Here is a 21,798-nt window from a genome sequence, read left to right on the forward strand (position 1 = left end):
GGCACAGGAAATGATCCTGGATTGCATGGATATTGGTAAAAAGTGAAAATCTTCAAGGAGGCTTCATGGTTATGAAGCTTTAGACGTTAAAGTAACACTGAAATACACAAATTAAAAGCTATTAGAAATATGACATGAGGGCAGCCGGGGGGGGGGGGCTCAGCGGTTTAGCACCACCTTCAGCCCAGGGCGTGATCCTGGAGTCCCGGGATCGAGTCCCACGTCAGGCTCCCTGCAGGGAGCCTGCTTCTGTCTCTGCCTGTGTCTCTCTGTGCCTCTCGTGAACGAATAAATAAAATCTTTAAAAAAAAAAAAAAAAGGAAAACCCTAAGACAAAGAATAGAAATACACAAAAAGAGAACAATAAGCCTATCCGTAAATATCTACATTGCCACAGCTAAAAAGTACCAAGGAGATTCAGGAAATCAGATCCAGTAACATACGTAAGTCTAAGAAAAAAACAAAACTGTAAACGTATTAGAAGAAATACAGAGAAATGTTATCTCAGTCCTGCGGTAGGGGAGGAGTTTCTAAGACTGATGAAAAGCTAAGAAGCCATAAAAGAAAAGGCCAAAGAAGAGCCAAAAGGGAAACGTGAATACAAACGAGTTAAAGTCCTGTTCAGCCACAGGTGCCACAGCAGGTAGGACCGGTGGCCACTTCTGGTCCCGGTGGAGCAATGGGACCAGTCCTTTTGCCGTCAGCAATGGGAACACTGGACAAAATTCATGAAACCATTGATGAAACAATTGCTTTCAGACATCGAACAACTGAAATCCGAGTTCCCGAGTGGGGAAGCAGACAGCTTGAGCCTCCAGCTGCCTGGGATTCTTCGTGGAGGCCCTTTCCATATCCCAGTGCAGGAGGAGCGGCCATGCAGGCTGAGCTCCCCAGGATCCCGAGCTGCCAGGGTTTGGGGAGGAGCACGGAGGGGAGGGAGTCGTGAAGGCCGGGGCCCCAGAAGCCTGCCCTGGGCTCCGGGGCTGTGAGTCCATGGGGCAGGGCCCCAAGAAGACGCCAAAGCCAGAGAGAGAGCACCCAAGGTTTGCAGCAGGGAAATGAGGGGGGCTACCACAGGACAAAGCCGCGCGGAGTGGCTCCAGGGCCTTGCACAGTGCGGCGCCAGCGCCCGGCCGCAGGGGAGGTGTCGGGTACCCGGGATGCCCTCACCCCTGCAGCCAGGGAGCCTCCGCAGCTCTTCCCCGGGCCAGCCAGACCCAGAAACCCGGTTCGCGCTCAGGAGGGACATCGAGGGAGGAGAAGTGCACCAGGGGGAGAGGGTGCGGCGGCCCTCGCCAGACGAGCCAAAGCCCTCGTGCACTAGTCAGTGTTTATTGGGGAGCCGCCGTCTCAGGCCCACGCTGGCAGCTGAGGGGGACGCAGGGGCACAGCAAGCCCTGGCCTGGAGGAGCCCTGGGGTCCCCCAGGGTCACGCGACGTTAGCGGGTGTGCAGGACTAAATGAAAGGGCGAGCAGGGGACACAGAGGGCCCAACGGGGAGCCCCGGGGAGCGGGCTGGGTGCAGCAATCTCCACAGGGCACCGGGGGGGGGGGGGCAGGGCTGGCAGTGGCCGCGGCCCTCCGTCCTGGCCCGTCTCAGGCCACGAGTTGGCCGGTGGGCTTCTTGCACACCCAGTGATAGGGGGTGTCGCAGAGCATGTCGTTCCACTTGTGCTGCATGTGGACGCAGTCCTCCGTCCGGCCGTCCTGGTGCTGCCAGTTGTCTGGCTGATGGCTGCCCCAAAACCTGGAAGTAAGAGGGCTTGGCTCGGCCAGACGAAGAAAGGGCCCCTTGCCCCGACCATAGCATAAGGAGCCGGGGTGATACGGGTCCCTCATCTCGTGGAAGCCCTGGGTGGGGACGCAGCCGGGCCAAGGGAGCCCAAGGGTGGCCCCGCCGAGGTGGTCTGTGGTTACTGGGGGGCAAGGGATGGGAGGGTGTCTGAAGCTGTGAGGCCCCCGCCCCGAGGCAGGGCCTTCGAAGGGCTTAGGAGGGAAAGAGCAGGGGCGCCGGGGGCTCAGGCAGCGAAGCGTCCGCCTTCGGCTCGGGTCATGATCTCAGGGTCCCGGGATCGAGTCCCACATCGGGCTCCTGCTCAGCTGAGGGTCTGCTTCGCCCTACCCCTCCGCCCCCTCCCCGCTCGTGCTCACTCTCTGAATCTCTCTCAAGTGAATAAATAAAATCTTAAAAAAAAAAAAAAAAAAAAAAGGACAGGCAAACAACAAACAGCAATGAAAACACAGGAAGACCCGCTGATAGGCTGCCTGCCGGCCCCAGGCCCATCCCGCCCTGAGGCCCCTCCGTGGAGGCGTCCACGCGAGGACCACAATCACGCTGCCACACACGCACGGCCGCCCGCGTCGGACCCACGGTGTGCCCCCAGCACAGCGCTGCAGCATGTAGATGGCCGGGCCCAAGTGCCGGGTCGCTGCCAGACTCACGCCGGGCTCCGGCCAGCGCTGAACGGCGTCCCGTCTGCCCAGCGCCAGACGCCCTCGTGGCCCCGGTCCGTGAGGCCGATCCAGTGGTGGGACGCGCTCGTGAACCGCGTCAGAAAGGCCTGTGACAAAGGGCGGGGCCGTGAGATGCGGGCCAGGAGCCGGTCCCCAGCCCCATGGAGGGGAGCTCGCTATCCCCTCCCTGCCGCCGCGTGAGGCCCCCCGCCCTGCAGGCCCCGGGGTCCGTCCCCTCAGCCAGGCCCAGCCTCCCCACGGGGCCCTGAGGACGGCTTCACCGGACAGCGCTGACCCGGCCGCGGCCCAGAAGCATTTTATTTGAAAAAACATCGCATGTCCTTCGACAGACGTACGAGGAGGGTCTCCGGAGAACCACAGCGGGGGCAGCTCCAGAGACGGACCAAACAGCTTAGGGCCTAGAGAACTCTGGTAGGGCCGTCGGCAGAGGGCCCCGGGGCCCACAGCTACGCTGCCTTTGCTGGTCCTCAAACTCTGTGTCCGGCTGTCCCAAGGGGCTGGGTCCCCTGCTCCTGGGCCTTCCACGGCCACTGCCTTAACGGATGTCACATCAGGACTGACACCCGAGCAGAAGCTAAAGGGAGAGGGGGGAAGGGAGGGAAGGATGCTCCCAACACACCAAGGACAGTCCCCAGTGCCCTCCCTCCCTGTGGGCACCTGCGGGCTCTGGGTGCCTCCCTTATTCTCGAGGACAGCAAGGTCGGCTGTCAGTCCTTGTACCTCCAGAGCAAGATGCCCCTGGGACCTGAGTCACCGGGAGTCCCCTGAGTGACATGAGGCACGCAGGCCTTGCACCAGCTCTGGGAGGGGAAGAAAGCCGGAGCCCCGAAACCCCCCCACCCCACCCTCACCCGACAGCCGCACCCCGAAGCTGCACGCTGACCTGCTCCTCCTCCGACGTCACCGAGGCCAGGTGGGCTCCCTGCGACACACAGAAGCGCTCCGCCTCGTGCCAGGACTTCTTGACGTGAGAGAAGTAGTACAAGCTGGCGCCGTGGGCCTCCCAGCCTTGCAGGATCAGGTGAAGAAGCTGATCTGGAGCGGAGGTGACGCCAGTCGGTCGGTCGGTCGGTCGGTTGGGGAAGCCAGGAGCTCCGCCACCTCTCCCGGGACAGGCGCCGGCGCGGTGCTTAGGCCCAGGGCCCCAGAGGCGCCGCGGGGAGGCTTCGCCCCCAGCCCCAGCCCAGTACCCCTGTCCCCGGCCGGACACCGGGCTGCACCCCGGAGTGCCCCGATGGCCTCGCTGCCCAGACTGCTGCCCCCGGCCGCCGCCCTCTCGTACCACTCACTGCCATCACTGCGCAGCCCCCTGCACCTCACACCCCCCCACCCCTCCCTAAGAGGCAGTACCTTCCCCTGCCCCCCCCCCCGCTGCACCCTCACCCCTGCACCTCCCCTCCTCTCCCTTACCTAAGAGGTAGCACCACCCTCCCGCTGCACCCCCACTCCCTTCACTCACCTCCATCCCCTGCGGCTGCCCACACCAGCACCGACTCCCGGCCTGCTCTATCTGACCCCCCAATTTCAAGCTCTGAAAGCTCATCCCGTGAGCACAAGCCTCTTTCGCTCTCAGCTCGTCCCTCCCTCCCCACTACAACACCCTGCTTTAAAAAATGTTTTATTTAAACTCACTTAATTGACATATAATGTATTACTCATTTCAGAGGTGGACTCATACAGGAAGTGTAGACGGGCACCTGGTGGCTCAATTGGTTGAGCCTCCAACTCCTGGTTTCAGCTCTGATCTCAGGAGCATGAGATTGAGCCCCACCTCGGCCCTGTGCTCAGTCTCTCCCTGTCCCTCTGCCCCATCCCTGCTCCCTCTCTCTCTCTCTCAAATAAAGAAGTCTTCTTAAAAATATAGAAATGTTCATGGATATACAAGTGGTTATTTTCTCATCATTTTCTTTTTCAATCTCTGCACATTGTCTATTGTTAATACGGAGTTTTTACGATGTAAATAACAATGATATGTGTATTTTAATCCCTCCCTCTGCCATGCCATGCCCCACCTCAGCCTCATCACGCTCCTCTCATTCACACCCTGCTGAGGGTGCTCTGCCCCCAGGGCCCACCCTGCTCCCCACAGGAACTTCATTCCCAATGACTTATTAATTGCCCAGAGTTAGTGGGCGCATATGGGTTATCTTACATGAGCTCATTCACCAGCACTAGCCACCTCCTTCTCAAAATTCTCTCCTTCCATAGCCTCCCCAACTGCACACCCCCTGGTTCTCCTTCTGCCTCTAAGACTGCCTACCCAGATAGTCTCCTCAAAAAACACTGCTTTCCCTTCTTGCCACCTGAAGTTTGGCTTCCTGTTTCTGCCCTCAGCTTTCTTCCCATAAAGCAATATGTCTCCTGCACAACCCCCCACTCCCACTGCCATAAGCAGAACCAACAAACCCAGGGCTCCCCCAGCTGCGTCTGTAGCCAGCGCCCATCCCCTACACCCCAAACAGCCTCCAGATGACGGCCACTTGAATATCCCCAAAGCACCTCAGGCTCAGCATGTCCAAATCTCACTGTTCTTCTCCCTTCTTTTCTCCCCTCTCAGTATGGAGACCCATCTGGTCAGCCTTCTTGAAGCCCTCCAATAGACCCTCATCTCCTAAAGGATAAAACCCAAACTCAGAGGCCTTCCACATCCATCTGGTGTCTCTCCAAGTCTACCTAGCTTTCTAGCATAGTGATTTTCAAAGTACAATCATGAACCCATTCATGGGAAGTTTCAAGGTGTGTTTTTTTTATTAAAGAATAGATTATAAAATATCAGAGTGGTAAAAACTTTGGCTTTGAAATGTGTGTGTGCAACACATAATTATATCGGGTCACGGTATAAATGAATTGTGGGTTTCTATTCAAAACAGTTTGAAAGCCACCATTCTGGCCCCTGTCTGCTATCCTCTCAGCCTGCACCTCATCATCACCTGCCCTCTTGGCCACAGTCCAGTCAGACTGAACTGCTGGAAGTTTCCTGAACCTCATGGCTTCATATCTTCAGGCCTGTGTACCTGCCAACCTCTTACCCTACTTGTTTGGCAAACACCTACTAGTCCTTCAGGACTCGGTTCTCCACAAAGCATCTTTTGATCCTGCCTCCCCCAAAACCTTTCTACCCCACTCCAAAGATCCCTTTTCTCTATCAGAGGACGTCAACCTCAGAAGGTCCTTTCTCTCCCTTCTTTTTGCTTCCCCCCCCCACCCCGCCCCGAGTTCTTAGACCTGCCCCTTATAGAACACGTCTTACGCCTCCCTGCATGCCTCCCACACATCGTTCGTTTCTCGAGTGTTGTTTTGTCACTCTGGCCAAATGACAAGCCATTTGAGAGCAGGGATGACTGCCTTATGCCGCTTCCACCACTGCCTAGGCACTCTGAGCCTATTCAGGCGACTTCAGCCCTTCTCCAGAACCCACCCTCCTTCCCGGGGGGAATGCATGAAGTAAAGCGAAAGGCTGAAGGGACAGAAGACTGTGCCCGCCCAGAGGCTACCTCCCCAGCCACGCTCTCCCATCCCACTTACTTTGGGTCCTCTGTAGCTGCTCCTGGGAACCTAAGGCCTCACGGATTGTCTCCAGGCCGTTCTGCTTCTCCTGGATTTTCTTAATTAGCATTTTGGTGTTCTCTAAATCCCACTTTAACTGCTGGTTCTCGGCATTGGCCTTCTGCAGATTGCTCTCTAACATCTGGGTCTTGGAAACTAACGATGCAGCAGCTTCCACTCTTTGTTTTAGGGTCTGTATCTCACTGCTGGCATTTTTCAGATAACTGCTTAACACCTGAATCTTGGGATCTAAGGCATTGGCATTTTCAAGCTCTGTTTTTAATAATTGGATCTGAGCATCTGTCCGCTCCAGATGGTTGCTTGTTACCTGGGTCTGGGCAGTGACTGTTTCCAAATCTCTTTTTAACAAGAGAATCTCATCACCAGTCCTTTTGAAATGACCTCTTAATAACTGAATCTCCGAGCTGGTGTTGTCTAAACTGCCTCTTAGAAAAGTCTGGGTCTGGGAGTTTAAAGCATTGGCATTTTGCACGCTTCCCTTGACCCTCTGGATCTCAGCATTGGCTCCTTCCAAACTGCTTCTTAAAACCTGGTTTTCAGCCCTTAACTCATCAACACTAGCCAGTTGGCGTCTCAAAACATGGATCTGAGCATTAGCATCCTTTAGACTACTGTTTGCCCACTGGGCCTGGGCATTTGCCATTTTCAGCCCTGCCTTCAATATTGCAATTTCAGTGTTGGCGTTTCCTAAGCCTCCACTCAGCATGTGGAGACCAATGCTGGCATTTTCTAAACTGTTTTTTAAGAAACTATGGGTCTGGGAATTTAAAGCATTTGCATTTTCCAGATCTCCTTTTAGCTTCTGGATCTCCGCACTGGCCCCCTCCACCGAACTCCTCAACATCTGGGTCTGGAAACTCAAGGTATTGGCATCCTGTAGAATGCCTTTTACCATCTGGATGTCAGCAATGGCATCTTCCAGATGCCCACTGAGCACCTGGATCTGAGAACTGACATTGTCCACTCTGCAAGTCAACATCCGGATCTCTGTGCTCCAGGTGTTGGAATTCTCCACATGGCTTTTAAACATCTGGATAGTCTCTTGCAACTCTGCCAGCCCGTCAGAGCGGTGGGGATCTGGAGGGAGGAAATGGAGAAGGCAGCCACAGAGGCCTATTACACAGGTAAGCATTTGTTATATGGGCCAACTATTGTGTTCTTACATTTTCTAAGGGAAACGTCTAAGGCACAGCCCTGGTGCTCAAGCAGCCTCCTGCTCACTGCAGCCACCCAGACCCTGGGAATGGCCACCGGAGATTTTGAGCCAAAAAATAAAATAAATAAAGGTCTACTTAACTGTCCCCCATGAACTGAGGGATGGAAGGATTGAAATCCCTGCCTCCTGTAAACTAGCTCCCACTAGAGTCACGCTGGTCAGGCTTGTTATTTTGCCATCGTAATTGAACTTGAAGGTAATTTATTACATCGTTGAAAGCGACTGGAGTAGAACTCCACTGACATTTCACCATTAAATAGGCCATTGTGAAAAAAAATCAGGTATGAATAAAGCCCACGTTTAGTGCTCCCCTATAGTCGTACACCAAGCACGAGGCCTCTTGATTCACCACCGTCACTTCCTGAGGACCGTGTAGACCACAAAAGGAGTTTTCTGATCACAAAGTCCAGAAAGTAAACCAAATAGGTCCCTGCAGAGGAAGCACTGAGCTCAGTCCGCACCTGGGGCTGTGGTGGAGGCCCTCCAGGTGACCTCAGACCCTGGAGCAAAGGGCCTTCTAAAGGGCTGGCACATCCTGTGTCACATAGAGCAAGGGGCCTGACACAGTCGCTTGAGGATGGAGACCTGAGTGAAAGCCCTGGTCACTAGGGTCATTCAGGGAACTGGTAGCTCCTTTCACCTGCCTGACTGTCCCCCCGAGACCCACCGCAGCTGCCGCGGGTCCGCCTAGCACCCTTTGCTCACCTCGCTAGCTGAGACCTTAATTTGGACATTTATGGTCTAAGACTCTTGATTCCAGCCTTCCCTCAGGGATGGGGAGAAGAACCTAAGTAGGCAGGGACCCCTTCTGGAAGATTCCTGCCCCATTCCTCATGCCCTACCTAAGTAAACGTATGAGGTCTCAGCCCCTATGCTGAGGTAAGGCCAGGTGGGGCCAGGTGGCCCTTGAAGATAAATCCAAATACTCTGTCTTGTAAAGATAGACTAATACATCAGTGGAACAGAATAAAGAATCCAGAAATAGATTCACAGATAAATGGACAACTGATTTTCAACAAAGACACAAAAGTAATTCATGATAATCTTTTCAACAAATGGCCCCGCAACAACTGTTATATCCACAGGTGAAATAAAAATTAACTTTAGGCTTCACATCATCATATAAGGCTTAACTCAAAATTTAATTATAGACCGAAACGTAAAAACCAAGAAGTGTAAAACTTCCCGGAGAAAACGTAGGTAAGTAAATGTCTTTGTGACCTTGGGATAGGTTTCCAGTGTGGAACTAATAGTACAATCCATAAAAGAAAAAAAAAAGACAAATTAGACTTTATTTAGATTTAAATCTTGTTCAGGGAAGGAAAAGACAAACCATTAACTGCGAGAAAATATTTGCAGATTACACGCTGATAAAGGGCCAAAAAGTGTACATAGCGCGGGATCCCTTTAATATAAAACTCCAGAAAAAGCCTACTAATCTCTGTTACCGCAGGTAGATAGTTGGCGGGCTGGGGATGAAGAGAGGCGGGGAGAGGGGAGGAGGACAAAGGGCACGAGTAAACTTTAAACTTTACGGGGCGGTGACGAATATGCTCATATTTACCTTGACTGCGTGAGGCTTTCCTATACGCAGGAGGCAAAGCTCATCAGAGTGTATTAAATACTGTGCTGTATTAGGTACCAGGGACACCTCAGTAAGGCTGTTTTTTATTTATTTATTTATTTATTTATTTATTTATTTAATAAGGCTGTTTTTTAAAAAAAAAAGGTTGTATCTTCTTGCGAGAAAACTGGAACCCGCGCAGGGGCAAAGGAGGCGCCAGGGAGAGCCCGACCGCCCTGTGCACTCACCGTGCGGCTCCGCGGGCTGCTCGGCGGCGGCCTTGTCTCCGGGAGTCGCGGCTTGAAACTGCTGAAAGGGCTCGGGCGGGGATCCTGGCTTCTGCAGGACTGGGACCCCCATCGCTGGGTCAGCACTCCCCGCCGCTGCGGAAGAGGCCGCCCCAGCCCCGTCAGGCTGCCGACGGGGCGATGGCCCCTTCAGACTTCACTCTGTGGCTCTCTGCTCTTGGGAGACGCCCCTTGGACGGGGCCTTGGCGGAGTCCCAGGTAGATCTGGGTCAGGCCTGGGGCCCCAGGGAGCCTGTATGCAGAGGGTATGCGACTACGGGGGGCCCTTTGCAGGAAGACAGAGTCAGTGGGGTTCAGGTCACCTGGGAGCTTACCCACAACAACGAGAGCCACCAGCGAGGAGACAAGAGTCACGGCCATAACTGCCACGGTGGTCTGAGCCAGCCTTAGCTTCCTGGGGGCCGCGGGAGCCCCCGCCGCCGAGTCCGGCCCTGCGAGAGAAGCCAGCGTCCGCCCCGACGCCCCGAGCGGGTGCACGGGGCCAGCCCTCGGGCTCAGGGCCTGGCCTGTCTGGTGCGGATGAGAACTCCGGCCGCGCTTACCGCGGAGATGGGGAGTAAAGCACCTGGCGTGGTGGCAGCACAAGGGCAGTGGGAGGTCACAGAACCCGGAGGAGGGTGCAGAGGGTGCGGGGCACAGGGCGGCAAGGAGGGCAAGGGCAGGGAGTTTGCATGGAAGACGGAAGGGGGGATGCGGGAGGGACAGAGCAGGGGCCCGACCTCTGAGCCCCGGGCCCGGGCTTGCCCACGAACCGTGACCAGAGCAGGACTCCCGGCCCTTTGGCTGAGGGGGGTCCTGGGAGCCCCCAGGTTTGCAGTCGTCTGTGCAGAAGTGGGGCTTGCCTGCAGGTGCCACCGGAACGGGGGGGGCCACCTCGTGGGATGGAACCCTTACCCTACGGGGTCCATGCTGACCCCCAGGGAAAGGGTCTGGGGAGGCCTCACGCAGAGACTGGGGGTGCACCAGGCTCTCTGCCCCCACCGGATTCACCTTCAGCCCCTGCCTATGATTCTGGACGCTGGGCCGGGGAGGGGCCGAGCCCTGCCTGCCAGGGGCTGGCGGAGATGCCGAGGGCTGGGGGCCAAGCGCACCGCCCCAATGAGGATGTGCTGACACCCCGGTTCTCTCACCTGGGGTGCGCAGGGACACCCTCTGGCTGCCTGTGCAGAAGTGCACCCTGTCACCACCCATCTCTCCCTCGGCCTCCGGCGCTGCTCCCCACCGCGCACCCCCCATGGGCAGGCTGTGCGGTGCGCCCGGGGCAGGGAAGTGAGGCTGCGGCACCCCGGACTTATACGCCCCGGACTTAGGGCCTCCCCCACGCTGACTCTGCAGAAGGGCCCCAATAGGGTCCTGTCCTTCCGGGTCCCCAGGCGCCGGTCAGCCCTGGTCCTGGCCCCACTCCCTGGTCACCAGCTCAGCACGGCCCCAAAGCCAGCCTCGGCCCCAGGGCACAAACACTTCAGCAGCCACTCGGGAGGCGGTGGGGTCCTCCTCAGCGCTGCAGAAAGTCTGTGTGACCCGTGCCCAACTCTTAACCACAACCCCAGACGCTCTCAAGTTAACAGGAGGTCAGGGCGGGGGGAGCCAGGTCAGCGTAGCAGGAATCTGCAGACCAAAGGAAGGGCTTGCTAGGACCTAGCATCATTACCTGTAACAGTGAGCATAGTGTTTTTCTGGGTTCTTTGAGTCATTCTAGTGAATTTTCAAAGCCGAGGGGGGCTCATGGGAGCCCCCAGACTTGCGGTTGGCTGTGCAGAAGTGTGGGATGCCTGGAGACCCCACCCGCAGGTGCCATCTGCAGTGGGGGCGATCTCGTGGGCTTGGGCTCCTAACCTAGGGGGTCTGTGCTAACTCCAAAAGTCATTGTGAGATTTGACTTGACGCGCAGACCACACAGTTGATGTCAGAGAAGTGACTGGCGTCAGAAAACAGCAAACAGGCCCCAACTTGATGCAGTTTAGCCCCCCTAGCTGCTTGGATCCACGCTCCCTTCCGTTGATCCGCTTTGGGACTAACTAAAAAGAAACTGAGGGGTAAGCCACCGAGCTGCTTTGCAGTAACTTCCCTGCTTCGGGGCGGGGGTGGGGGGGTCCCTGCTGCTTGTGGGCTTGGGCTTAGAAGACAGGGAAGTGAGGTGTCCTGGTGGAGCCATGTGAGCCCAGAGTCCCCAGCCCCCAAGGGGATAAAAGGTGAACGGAATCAATACTTCCCCGGGGGGGGGGGGCGCCTGGGGGCTCAGCGGTGGAGCATCTGCCTTGGCTCAGGTCATGACCCTGGAGCCCCGCATCAGGTGGATGCCACCGTCAACTCAGCCAGCAACCATCTGAGTGCACAGCTGACTGTGCAGGAAGGGGGTGGTTGCCTACACCCGGCTCATGACGCCACGGCAGTGGTGTGTGTGTGCGTGTGTGTGTGCGTGTTTGTGAGCACCCGTTGGCCTGCTACCTCCTGTCCGTTGAAATCTGACCCGAGACGAAAGGACGCAGGAGGAACGTGAAGGCACCCATTTCTGGAGCAGTCAGCAGCCCCTCTGGACGCCCCGGAAGTCCAGCGAGCCCCTTCGCCTCTGGGAAGAAGCCCTGGGGTGGCAGAAGGAAAGCAGGAGCCTGCCTTGGTTTCCATTTCCCCACACTGGGGAAGGGCCGAGGCCAGGCCCACCCAGGAACTGCCTCCTCCCGGGGCCTCAGAGCTGAGGGAGCCTGTAAAGCAGAACTGGAAGGGCAGCCTGGGCCGGGCGAGGACACGGTCCCACAGAGGTGGTGGCCTCGCGCGTGACCAGTGGGGCTCCCGATCCTGCCCTAATTCTCTGTCCTCGTCCTCCTCCCGGTCACAGGCTCCTCTTTGTGCTGCAAGAACACTGTCTGCCGGCAGCAAACACCCGAGGTGGCCACAGCCTTGCCGAGAGGCTCCGTTCTCCGGACATGTTAGACGTGACTACCAGAGCCACCCGTCCGCTGGCACCTCTTGCACGCTGGCTTCTCCTGACCTATGGAAGGGCTCAGGGCCACACCCCTAGAGGCTCAGACCCCTGGTGCAGAAGCTTCTCAGTCACCCATGTCAACCCTAATGGCACAGGGAGGCCAGCTGTCCTCCAGGACGTAGCTAGATCCCGCAGTTTGGGTGGAAGGGGGAGGCCTGCAACCTGCACGCTGGGCCTCAGCAGCTGAGAGCTCGGTCTCCGGTCAGCTCTCCGGCATCCCTCTCTGGGCCTTCGTCTTGAGAACCACCCTGCCCTCCTGCTCAGTCTGTCCAGTAGAGGGGAGGCCAAGCCACACCCAACCCCCAGCCCCAGGAACGAGCTCGTGGCTGGATCAGCGGAGTCCAGCCCCCCGATGCCTGTTCTCGCTTCAGGCCGGGGCACGTGAGCCAATGCTGGACTTCTGTGGGAACCGTCGGAAAAGGGACTTCGCTCCTCCAAAGCTGCAAAGCTGTGAGGTTGTAGGCCTGGAACTGCTGAGGCGGCTCTGGGGAGGGTGGTCCCGGCCCTCCCGCTGGGCTCAATGGGCACGAGGGGCCGGAGACAGGCAGCTTCGGGGTATGACGTGAGCGGCCAGCCACACAAAAGGTCCCAACTCTGCGTCCCACAGCAGGTCCAACAACAGTGACAGTCCCTCCCGTCGCAGCCCCAGGGCCCCATCTCACCCGCTTTCACCCAGTTCGTCTCCTAACTGTTCACCCTGCCCCCAGTCTTGCCCCCATCAAGTCTTGTCACCACACGGCGGGCGGAAAGATCTTTAAAAACATCAGGGCAGCCCGGGGGGCTCAGTGGTTAGTGCCGCCTTCAGCCCAGGGCATGACCCCGGGGTCCTGGGATCGAGTCGCACATCGGGCTCCCTGCATGGAGCCTGCTTCTCCCTCTGCCTGTGTCTCTGCCTCTCTCTCTGGGTCTCTCATGAATAAATAAAGAAATAAAATTTAAATAAATAAATAAATAAATAAATAAATAAAAATTAAAACATCAGATATCCACATACACATTACCTAGCTCCCCCAGCCAAGAGGAAGCAACGACACCCCAGCTGCAGTGGCCACACATAGCGTTCAGACCTTGGTTTCTAATATCATTATAAAAAAAAGAAGAAAAAAAAGGAAAGAAAAGAAAGAAAGAAAGAAAGAAAGAAAGAGAAAGAAAGAAGAAAGAAAGAAAGAAAGAAAGAAAGAAAGAAAGAAAGAAAGAAAGAAAAAAAAGAAAGAAAGAAAAGAGAAAGAAAAAAAGTTGAAACCAGGGCTTTTTGGAGAAACAGCTGATTCTAGGACCAGGGCAAGAAATACACAAAATGAACCTGGAGCAACATGTTGTACCTGGAAGTAAAGAGACGCTTTTTATTTTATTTTTATTTTTTAAATATTTATTTATTTATGATAGACGTAGAGAGAGAGAGAGAGAGGCAGAGACACAGACAGAGGGAAAAGCAGGCCCCATGCAGGGAGCCCGACGTGGGACTCGATCCCGGGACTCCAGGATCAGGCCCTGGGCCAAAGGCAGCACTAAACCTCTGAGCCACCCAGGGATCCCCAAGAGATGCTTTTTAAAAAACTGATGAAGAAAAAATAAATAAATAAATAAAATTAAAAACTGATGAAGGAACATCAAAAAACACGCAGGAGCCATCTGGAAGCGCTCCTATTTGCCAAATCTGGGACAATTTGAGCAAGAAAATGAATAAGGTTGTATTGCACTATAACCTAAAGTACAAAACCCCATGAATCCATACTGACAAAATAAATATTCGGATAAATAGACAACTACATGTATCTCCCATGCAGAAAAAATTCCAAATAATTCATGTAGATACTCGATCTTCAGGAAAGTGGAGCGTAACTCCCCACTCCTGCCGTGCGCTGCCACGGGGATGGCTGTGGTCTGCACGTCTGTGCGCTGAAGTGATAACATCTGTGTGTTGAAACACTAACCCCCAACCCGATGGTGTTAGGAGGGGGGGGGCCTTTGGGAGGGATGAGGCTGCGAGGGTGGGGCCCTCATAAGCGGGATTAGTGCCCTTATGATAGAGGCACTTGCTTGTCCCTCTTCCCACGCGGAAGGACACTGCAGGACGGTGTGTCCAGGACCGTGCCTACCGATTCAGGAAGAAAAATCACCAAGATCCAAGAAGTCTACAGGCTGGGGCAGCCCGGGTGGCGTGATTCTGGAGACCCGGGATCGAGTCCCACGTCAGGCTCCCTGCATGGAGCCTGCTTCTCCCTCTGCCTGTGTCTCTGCCTCTCTCTCTCTCTGCATCTCTATGAATAAATACATAAATAAATCTGAAAAAAAAAAGTCTACAGGCTGGATGTGACAAAGGTCTCACCTGTCCTTGGCTCCCAACTTTCCATCTGACAAAGGAAAATTCCTAGAATTTCATTAGGAGTATTATGGTGTCCGTGAGCCAAGGAGCCGGGTGCTGAGGATGCCCACCCACACCTGAGACAGACACCGAAGTCCATCATCTAATTACCTCCTACAGGCCCCACCTGCCACACCATCATGTTGGAGGTTAGAATTTCAACATATGAATTTTGGGGGGACACAAGCGTTCAGCCCGTAGGATCGAGGGGGGTCTCCTGCCCTACACAGAGGAAGCTGATGAAACAGATGACGACGTCTCACACCGAACGGGGAGGCTGACAGTCGTCTCTTAGTTGTGATTCGCAGGCGGGAGGAGGAGGCCACCCCACACCGAGGGGCCCACGGGGCTACACCCGCGAGCATGGTGGACCCACAAGGACCGTGGAGGCAGGCGCGGTGGCGACAAGACGACACAGTGGCCCTGACTCCTGCAGGGGGATATGTTTGGCCTGTTGGGGTGGTTTCCCGGGTGGGTGGGCAGGTGGGTTAGGGGAAGCCACTAGGCTGAAGGCTGGGTGGATGTCGCTGGCCCAGTAGCAAGGCAGGGTGACGTCGGGTGAGAACAGGGGGCTCTCGGTTAGTTAAGGGAAGGACGGGCACTACGGCGCAAGCTTCTGAGCCGGCAGCCCCGGGGACAGGTGCCACCTCGGGGTGCACAGGGGCCGCGCAGTAGGGCCGCGTGCTTCTCACACGGCAGCCCAGGCCTCAGGACTAAGGCGTCGAGGGCAGCGCCGGCGGAAACACAACGGGAAAGCTTCCTGGCAGCAGCTGCTGTTTGGCTTCCACATCAGCTCGAGCTCCGGCCGCGGAGCCGCCCCGGGAGGGGACTCGGTGCTCCCCGGACTGGCTACTTGGAATCACGAGGAGGAACGAGATCGTTCTTGGTGAACGCGCACAAGGGTTCTTTGTCGCCCGCAGTGGCCGCCTCGGCTCGCCCGTCCTCCCTGGCGACAGGCCCGGGCCCTCAGACCCCAGCGGTCTCTGGAACCGCCCGCAAAAGCTCCTGCGTGGACACGATCACGCCGCCCATCCCTTATCCGTGGCCGGATCTTAGAAATCCCATTTAGCCCGTGTTTCTTCAAGCTTCCTCCGAATGCCTCTGCCCTGAGCCTGACCCCTTAGCAGCCAGGACACAGCCCGTTGGTCCCAGTAAAAGAAAAACGTCCTGACCGGGCCCTGCTGAGGGCTTGCCGAGGCCCTAGGGAGACGGGGGCGCCCCGTGGAGCCACCCCTGTGCTCACGCCCCGTCCTTCCTGCCCCCTCCGCTCCCGCCCTGGCGGCTACGGCCCCGCCTGCATCCCCGCCTCGGCCCGCAGAGCGGGTGTAGACCCGAAGCCCGGGAGCAGGGTCTTCGTGAGGAGGGCGACGCTGCCGGGCCTCCCCGGAGCAGAGCCAGGCCACGGAACACGGTCCAGGGAGCATCGCAGACAGAAGACCTCCGAGGGGGTCGAGACGCTGCAGGGCTCGCGCTCCTTTATTTCAGTAAAAGCCTCGGGACGCGCCGTCATAGTGTGGGCATTTGGCTGCCGCCTGTCCGCCTTGAGCTCCCAGCTCTTCCTGGGGGACCCCCAGAGCTTCGTGCCCGCAGAGCCGGTGGCCTTGCCCGCGCTTCCCCGGACAGCCAGGGACCCGCTCACAGGGACAACACGCTGGATTCTGATACGGCTCCCAGGCGAGCCCTCTGGGGACGGGGGACCTCTTCCTCTGCACCCGCGGGGTGGAGACGAGATGCGGCGGGAAGGGGATGTCGGGAGCTAACGCAGAGGGGTGCTCGGGGTGCACAGGGGCGCGGGGGCACAGGGGGGCACAGAACACAGGGCCGGGCCACAGAGCTTGCCCAGTGGGCGGGAGCGAGAAGGAGCGTGGATACTGGTCCAGCTCCAAAGGGGCCTGTTTCCCACGCCAGCCCCCGACCTGAACCAGGTGCCCCCGCTCAGAGAGGGGCTCACACGTCAGGGGACGTGGATGCAGAGGCAATGGGGATGGGGCCTGGACGGGGTCACCGGGTGCACAGCTCTTCCCGCTGAGAACAGCACGGCCCCCACGCAGCCGGGAACTCTGTGGGACCAACTGGAAGAGTCCTAGACATTGTTTGCATGTTGTGAAGCCACTTTCATGTGATAAAACTGCGTCTTCTCTGAAGGGACCTGGAACCCAAGACCCCGATGGCCGTCCTGGGCAGTGTAACCTTCTAAGTCCTCTCCGCCCTCCTCGCCCTTTATGCCAGCTGTCTCGATGGCACCGACCGGAGAGCTCCCAGCCACAGCCGGTGACCTCCAGGGCGCCTCTGTGCACAATTCCGAAGCCAGAAAGATGAAGGTGCAAAGTCCCCCTGGGATTGGAAGAAAGAGGGGCGTTTTCTCGAGTTTGACAAGCACTGCAGGTGACACGCGAGCTTGGGGCCAGGCCCGTCATGGTTCCGATGGGCTGTAGGGCCGTTTACAGATGAAGAAGAGCGTGCTGTCACAGGGACGTCATTCCATGACTGAAGCGAGGACACCTTTATATCAGCACAGTGTTCATTGTTCTTACAATTGTTGGGCTCACCTGGAATCCAGAACCTGCCAGAGGAAAAAAAAACAAAACAATTTTGTTTCCGACGAAGAAATGAGGGACCTCAGTCCCAGCTCTGGTCCTGGGGGGAAGCATCACGTTTTCGCACGCATGCCTGAGAGGAAGGGGGCTGGTGAGCTGTCAACCTCTAAATGTGTCGTCACTCCCCCAGGGGAGGTCACTCCACTCCCGAGGAGGCCACGGAGAGGCCACGGATTCGTCCCCAGTCCCACAGGCAACGAGTGGCACAGGTGCGCTGGATCTCAGCTTAGCGCTCCTGCCGCCCGAGGCCAGGGAAGGACCACAAGCCCCGGAGTCACCCCACCTGTGCGCCCTGGCCCCGGCCCAGGAAGGCCAGGCTGGGAAGGAGCCCCCGGGCTTACCGTGCACTCTGGACCTTGTCAAATGGGGCATCATCTACCCAGGACCCGTCCCCCTCGCTCCCAGCTTTGGTCAGGCCGATCCAGTAGGAAAGTCCACCTGCCGTCCTGTACAGAAGCTCCTGCAGGGGGCAGAGGGGGAGGCGCCGCTCCGCTCAGCTGGCATGTCGGCCCCTCGGAGCTCCTCCGCCTGTCCTCGGGGACCGCCCCACACACCACACACTGACCCCTCTCAAGTCCCTTCCTAGCCCCAGCCAGAGTCCACCTTCCAAATCCTGCTTTGTTTTGGCCCCACAAGTAACAGACTGAGGCTCTTCTCAGGAAACAGGTGCCAGAGCACGAGGAGGACTCAGCGGAACCCCAGAGCAGGGGCCCCGGGAGAAGGGCCCAGATCACGACGCCTGAATGCTGTGAGCGCGTAGGCACCTACTCAGCGGTCCTCGGAAGCAGGACCGAGGATGTGCGTCTCGCTGATTAACAGGCGAAGCTCGGGAAGTTAGGTCAGCGGCCCGGGGCTCTAGGACTAGCTGTGGGCAGGGCTGGGCTCCAGATTCTGGCTCGAGAGCACACCTCTTTGCTGCTCTCCCAGCCCACCTCCCCGATGAAGGGGCTGGTTCAGTGTCCCGCTGGCCACACAGGACACTTCCTGGCTTGCGTGGGGCTATTAACCCCGTTCACAAACGCGTGTTTCCTGCGCCCGTGGGAAGATGGCCCCTCCCGCCCTCCCGAAGCTGGAACTACCGCATCATTCGCTCTGGCCGATGAGCTGTGAGCAGACGTGTCTGATATTTGCAGGCGGAAGCTTGAGAGCCGACACAGGACTCGCCGCGTTCCCTTTCCCTGCTTCGGAATCGTGGGGACACGCGCTGGGATGACGTCCCTTTCGGGATGCATAGGTCCGTGGGGAAGCACATGGGAACAACCCCTTGCAGGCCTCTGCTGGACAAGCCGTGGAACTGAGCAGCAAGCCTCCACTGCTAGGTCGCTGACACTTGGGGATTCTGCCACTGCACCCTAATCTTGCCCATCCTGCTTATACAGCTATTAAGGCGCCCCCTTCCCGGAGCCCATTGCAATAGCACTCACCTGTTCACTCTGTGAGGTCACTGAGGTCAGCTGTGAATCCTTGGACATACAGAACTGCTGGGCACTGTACCAGGTCTTTGAGACTTGAGAAAAGTAGTAGAAGTTCCCCTTGAAGTACTTCCAGCCTTGGGAAACCATCCGCAGAATGTCATCTGGAGAATAAGGGCGAGACGTGAACATGGGCATCCGTGTTGGGGGTGGCTCTCAAGTGGAGCAGGGAATAGGGCTGGGCCCTGGGGCCCTGGGGCCCCGGGGTCCTGGGGTCCTGGGGTCCTGGGGTCCTGGGGTCCTGGGGTGCGGGCTTAGGGCCCCTGCCTCACCTGCTGAAGGCCTAGCTGAGAGCGGTCGAGTCTCTGGGCTCCGATAAGGGAGAGGTAGAGACATTGATGGAGAGTCTGTCTCTCCCCCGAGGGGAAGCCGTTCTCTGCGGGGCATCGCACGTGGCTGAGCCTCTGGCTTCGGGGAGGAACTTAACGGGTAAATGGCCAGTTTGGGGGCAGAACGGAGACTCCCTAACGCTTTCACTCTCAGCATGTTGGTGTGAGGGCCGTGCTGGCGCCTGGCCCTTCTCTGCCCAGCAGCCCCTCGTCCTCCGACCCCACTGCTGAGTGCTGGCCGCCCGCTCGGCTCCGACCCCTTCCCTCCACGAATGCCCACCCGATGGCCTCGCGGAGGCTGCTGAGTCTCCATGGCCATGGGGCGGCTTTCAGCTGCTTTTCTGAGTCACTTACTTTGCTGTTTGAGCAACTTGCTGATATTCTCCAAACTGCTTTGGAGCCCCCGGACCTTTGCATTTAAAGAACAGGCTTTGTCCAACTCTCTTTTTAACTCTGGAACTTGGGCATTTAAATCATTGACCTCCTCCCGTCTTCTTGCTAACATCTGGATCTGTGCTTTGGCTTTCCAGCCTCCAGACCTGAGAACACACGTGATCCAGGCTGGCATTCGCCATCTGGACCTGAATGCGCGTTGCCTCCACGCCGCCTCTATTCCTCTTAACCTCAGAACCCAGAGCGCTGATGTTGTCCACGCGGCCTCTGAGCAACTGGGCATTGGTCTTCACGTCTGACATTGTGCACATAAACCAGGGATCTGGATTTGAGAAAGTCAAGAGGTCAGCCGAGGGGATTCCCAGGGACTGGGGGTGTTGTCAGGATGATAAAAGGAAGGGAAAGGAGGGGATAGGCTCAAGCTACCCAAAGACCTGTTGCTCACCCTCCATTCATTCATAATGTGCTCATGTCAACACACATGGAATGGGCACCCAGCCCTGGCTGAGAACTCTTGCAGATGCAGATAATGCAGAGACGACTAAAACAAGACTCTTTGGAGGACCTCCCAGGGGAGCAGAAGAGGGAATTAGTACCCAGTCCTAAGTTTTCTTTGCATGTTCAGGGCACAGAGGGTGCCCTAGATACCCCCTGGTTGCATCCCGGGGGGCTCCATCTCTTGCAGCCCAGCTCTCTCCTTTCAGAGGCCCTGCAGGGGCATCAGCTAAGGCCGCACCCTTCCCACATCTGCCCACAGGCCCCTTGTGGCCACGATGGGGGCCAGCCATGTGGACTTCCAATCTGGAAGTGGCTTCTTCTCCAGCGAATATGGAAAGAGGGAATTAGGAAACCATTTCTTTCCTTCCCGTGTCCCACCCACCGTCGTACTCTGCTAGGTCACAGGCTTGGGTGCCAGATAGGAGAGACCAACAACAACCCAAGAGGAAACTCTGCTCAGAGGCTCCAGGTCTGAGACCAAATACATCCCAAAGCCTTGAAGGGATAAGACAGATGTTCCCTCCCTCTGCTTTCTGGAGACCTGGTAGGAGGGAGCAGGCTCTGGGAGCAGGGAGCATGAGGGGCTGGCAAAGCAGAAGAGGAAGAGAGAGAAGCCACACGTCCAGTGAACGAGCAGGAAGTCTCCCCTGATGGGACCTCTGCAGGAATGGGAAGAAGGAAGAAGAGAGCGTGAGGGGGTCCTGGTGACATCGGTCAGCTCATTGGGAGATTCTCCACCTCGTCAGCTGAGGCTGAGGATGCAGGCAGAAGTCCTTTGGTGGGGCCAGGAAACGCTGCACTCACTGTTAGCGACTGCCCACGAGGCTCCAAATAAAAGGGGCACAGCTGGGGTCGGGCGGACACGTGAGATGAAGAAATGGGTGAATGTTGCCTGGGCACAAAAGAGCATTTCCTTGAGCACAAACATGCAGGTGCTGGTCCCAATCAGGGTGTCCCCACAACTGGGAGGGAGAGAGCGGCAGCTCATCTCACTGGGGACAGGGGACCCTGTGACTGCACCTGGGAAGAGGAGACATGAGACCAACGGAAAAGCCAGAGGTGGGGGACACCTAGACAGCAGGCAGGAGAGGGTCAGGGTGTTGAGGGAGCTGGCTGGCTGTGGAGAAGGCCCCAGCTGGGACGGTGAACCCCAAGGACTCACAGAGAGCTGCCTGCAGCAGGACGGACGGGCTGAGGCCCAGCAGGAGGACGACGGCCGCGGCCCAGACCACCAACGGCGTCCTTGGGATGGGACACGGGCCTGTGTCGGGAGGAGGCTCTGCAGGAGAAGAAGCAGCGTTTGTCGGGGCCGCCGACAGCAGGACAGAGCGGGAGGCAGATCCGGAGCAGAGGCTGCTCTTGCCTCGGGGCCACAGGGAGATGCTCTGCTTGTGCACCGCGAAGTGCGCATCCGGACCCTCGCTCTCGGCCGCCTTCATCCCGCGCGCTCACCCCCGGAGCACAGGGGCTCCCCCGGCTGCCCCCCTGAGGGCCTCTTATCCAGAAGAAACGGGAAAGGGCCCCACAGAGGTGGTCGTGGCTTCCCAAAGTTCCCGTTTCTGGCTTAGGCTCCTTGCCTGGCCTCAGCCACAGCTCGTCCTCCCCCGCCCCCCCCCCCCCCCCCCCCCGCGACGTCCTGGGCTCTCAGGAAGAGGCCGCTGGTTCTCTCCTCCAGGGCCTGTTACGTGACACTTCAGCCACCTTGTCCCAGGGCTACCCTGTTTCTCCTGTAGGACTCCCGTCACCCAGCATCACCCATGCGGGCATCCATCCCGCAAGTACCTGCCGAGCGCCTCTGGGGTGCCAGGTGCCGTACGGGGACCCGAGATGGCTACGTCATGTCTGCGCTCCAGCAGCCCACAACCCGGTGGAAGGACAGAGCAGAGCAAGTAGATGACAACATGAGGGGATGAGCACAACCGTAGAATACACACCATCCAAGGGCGGTGCAAGAGGGGACAGTCCCAGGAGGAAGGGTTAGCATATTTAGGAGTGGAGGCATGAGACAGCAGGGGCCTGTGGCGGTGGCGG

General features: G+C 57.5%; 2 protein-coding genes across 3 annotated transcripts; both read right to left on the bottom strand.

Moving 5' to 3' along the window:
* Positions 1 to 1,316: 1,316 nt before the first annotated feature.
* CLEC4F (C-type lectin domain family 4 member F) lies at positions 1,317 to 10,406 on the bottom strand. Of its 2 annotated transcripts, none has more exons than XM_072746099.1 (7): positions 10,261 to 10,406; positions 9,445 to 9,561; positions 9,071 to 9,169; positions 6,001 to 7,119; positions 3,359 to 3,510; positions 2,443 to 2,561; positions 1,317 to 1,747 (listed from the first exon to the last, which is right to left on the bottom strand). In XM_072746099.1, exons 1-7 carry the CDS (start codon positions 10,364 to 10,366, stop codon positions 1,597 to 1,599), a joined length of 1,863 nt encoding a protein of 620 aa, XP_072602200.1. In that variant the 5' UTR covers positions 10,367 to 10,406; the 3' UTR covers positions 1,317 to 1,596. The 2 variants fall into 2 exon arrangements, with proteins under 2 accessions (XP_072602200.1, XP_072602199.1); XM_072746098.1 differs by having other exon boundaries at positions 9,071 to 9,205.
* Positions 10,407 to 16,891: 6,485 nt separating this feature from the next.
* On the bottom strand, positions 16,892 to 21,206 carry CD207 (CD207 molecule). The gene is given in 8 exon segments (XM_026017784.2): positions 16,892 to 16,953; positions 16,956 to 17,041; positions 17,417 to 17,535; positions 18,500 to 18,651; positions 19,231 to 19,400; positions 19,402 to 19,591; positions 20,930 to 21,046; positions 21,131 to 21,206. Coding segments are annotated over 8 exon segments (972 nt in total).
* Between the last annotated feature and the right edge of the window lie 592 nt (positions 21,207 to 21,798).

The sequence above is a fragment of the Vulpes vulpes genome, unplaced genomic scaffold (genome assembly GCF_048418805.1).
Source record: "Vulpes vulpes isolate BD-2025 unplaced genomic scaffold, VulVul3 u000000657, whole genome shotgun sequence".
NCBI classification, from domain to species: domain Eukaryota; kingdom Metazoa; phylum Chordata; class Mammalia; order Carnivora; family Canidae; genus Vulpes; species Vulpes vulpes.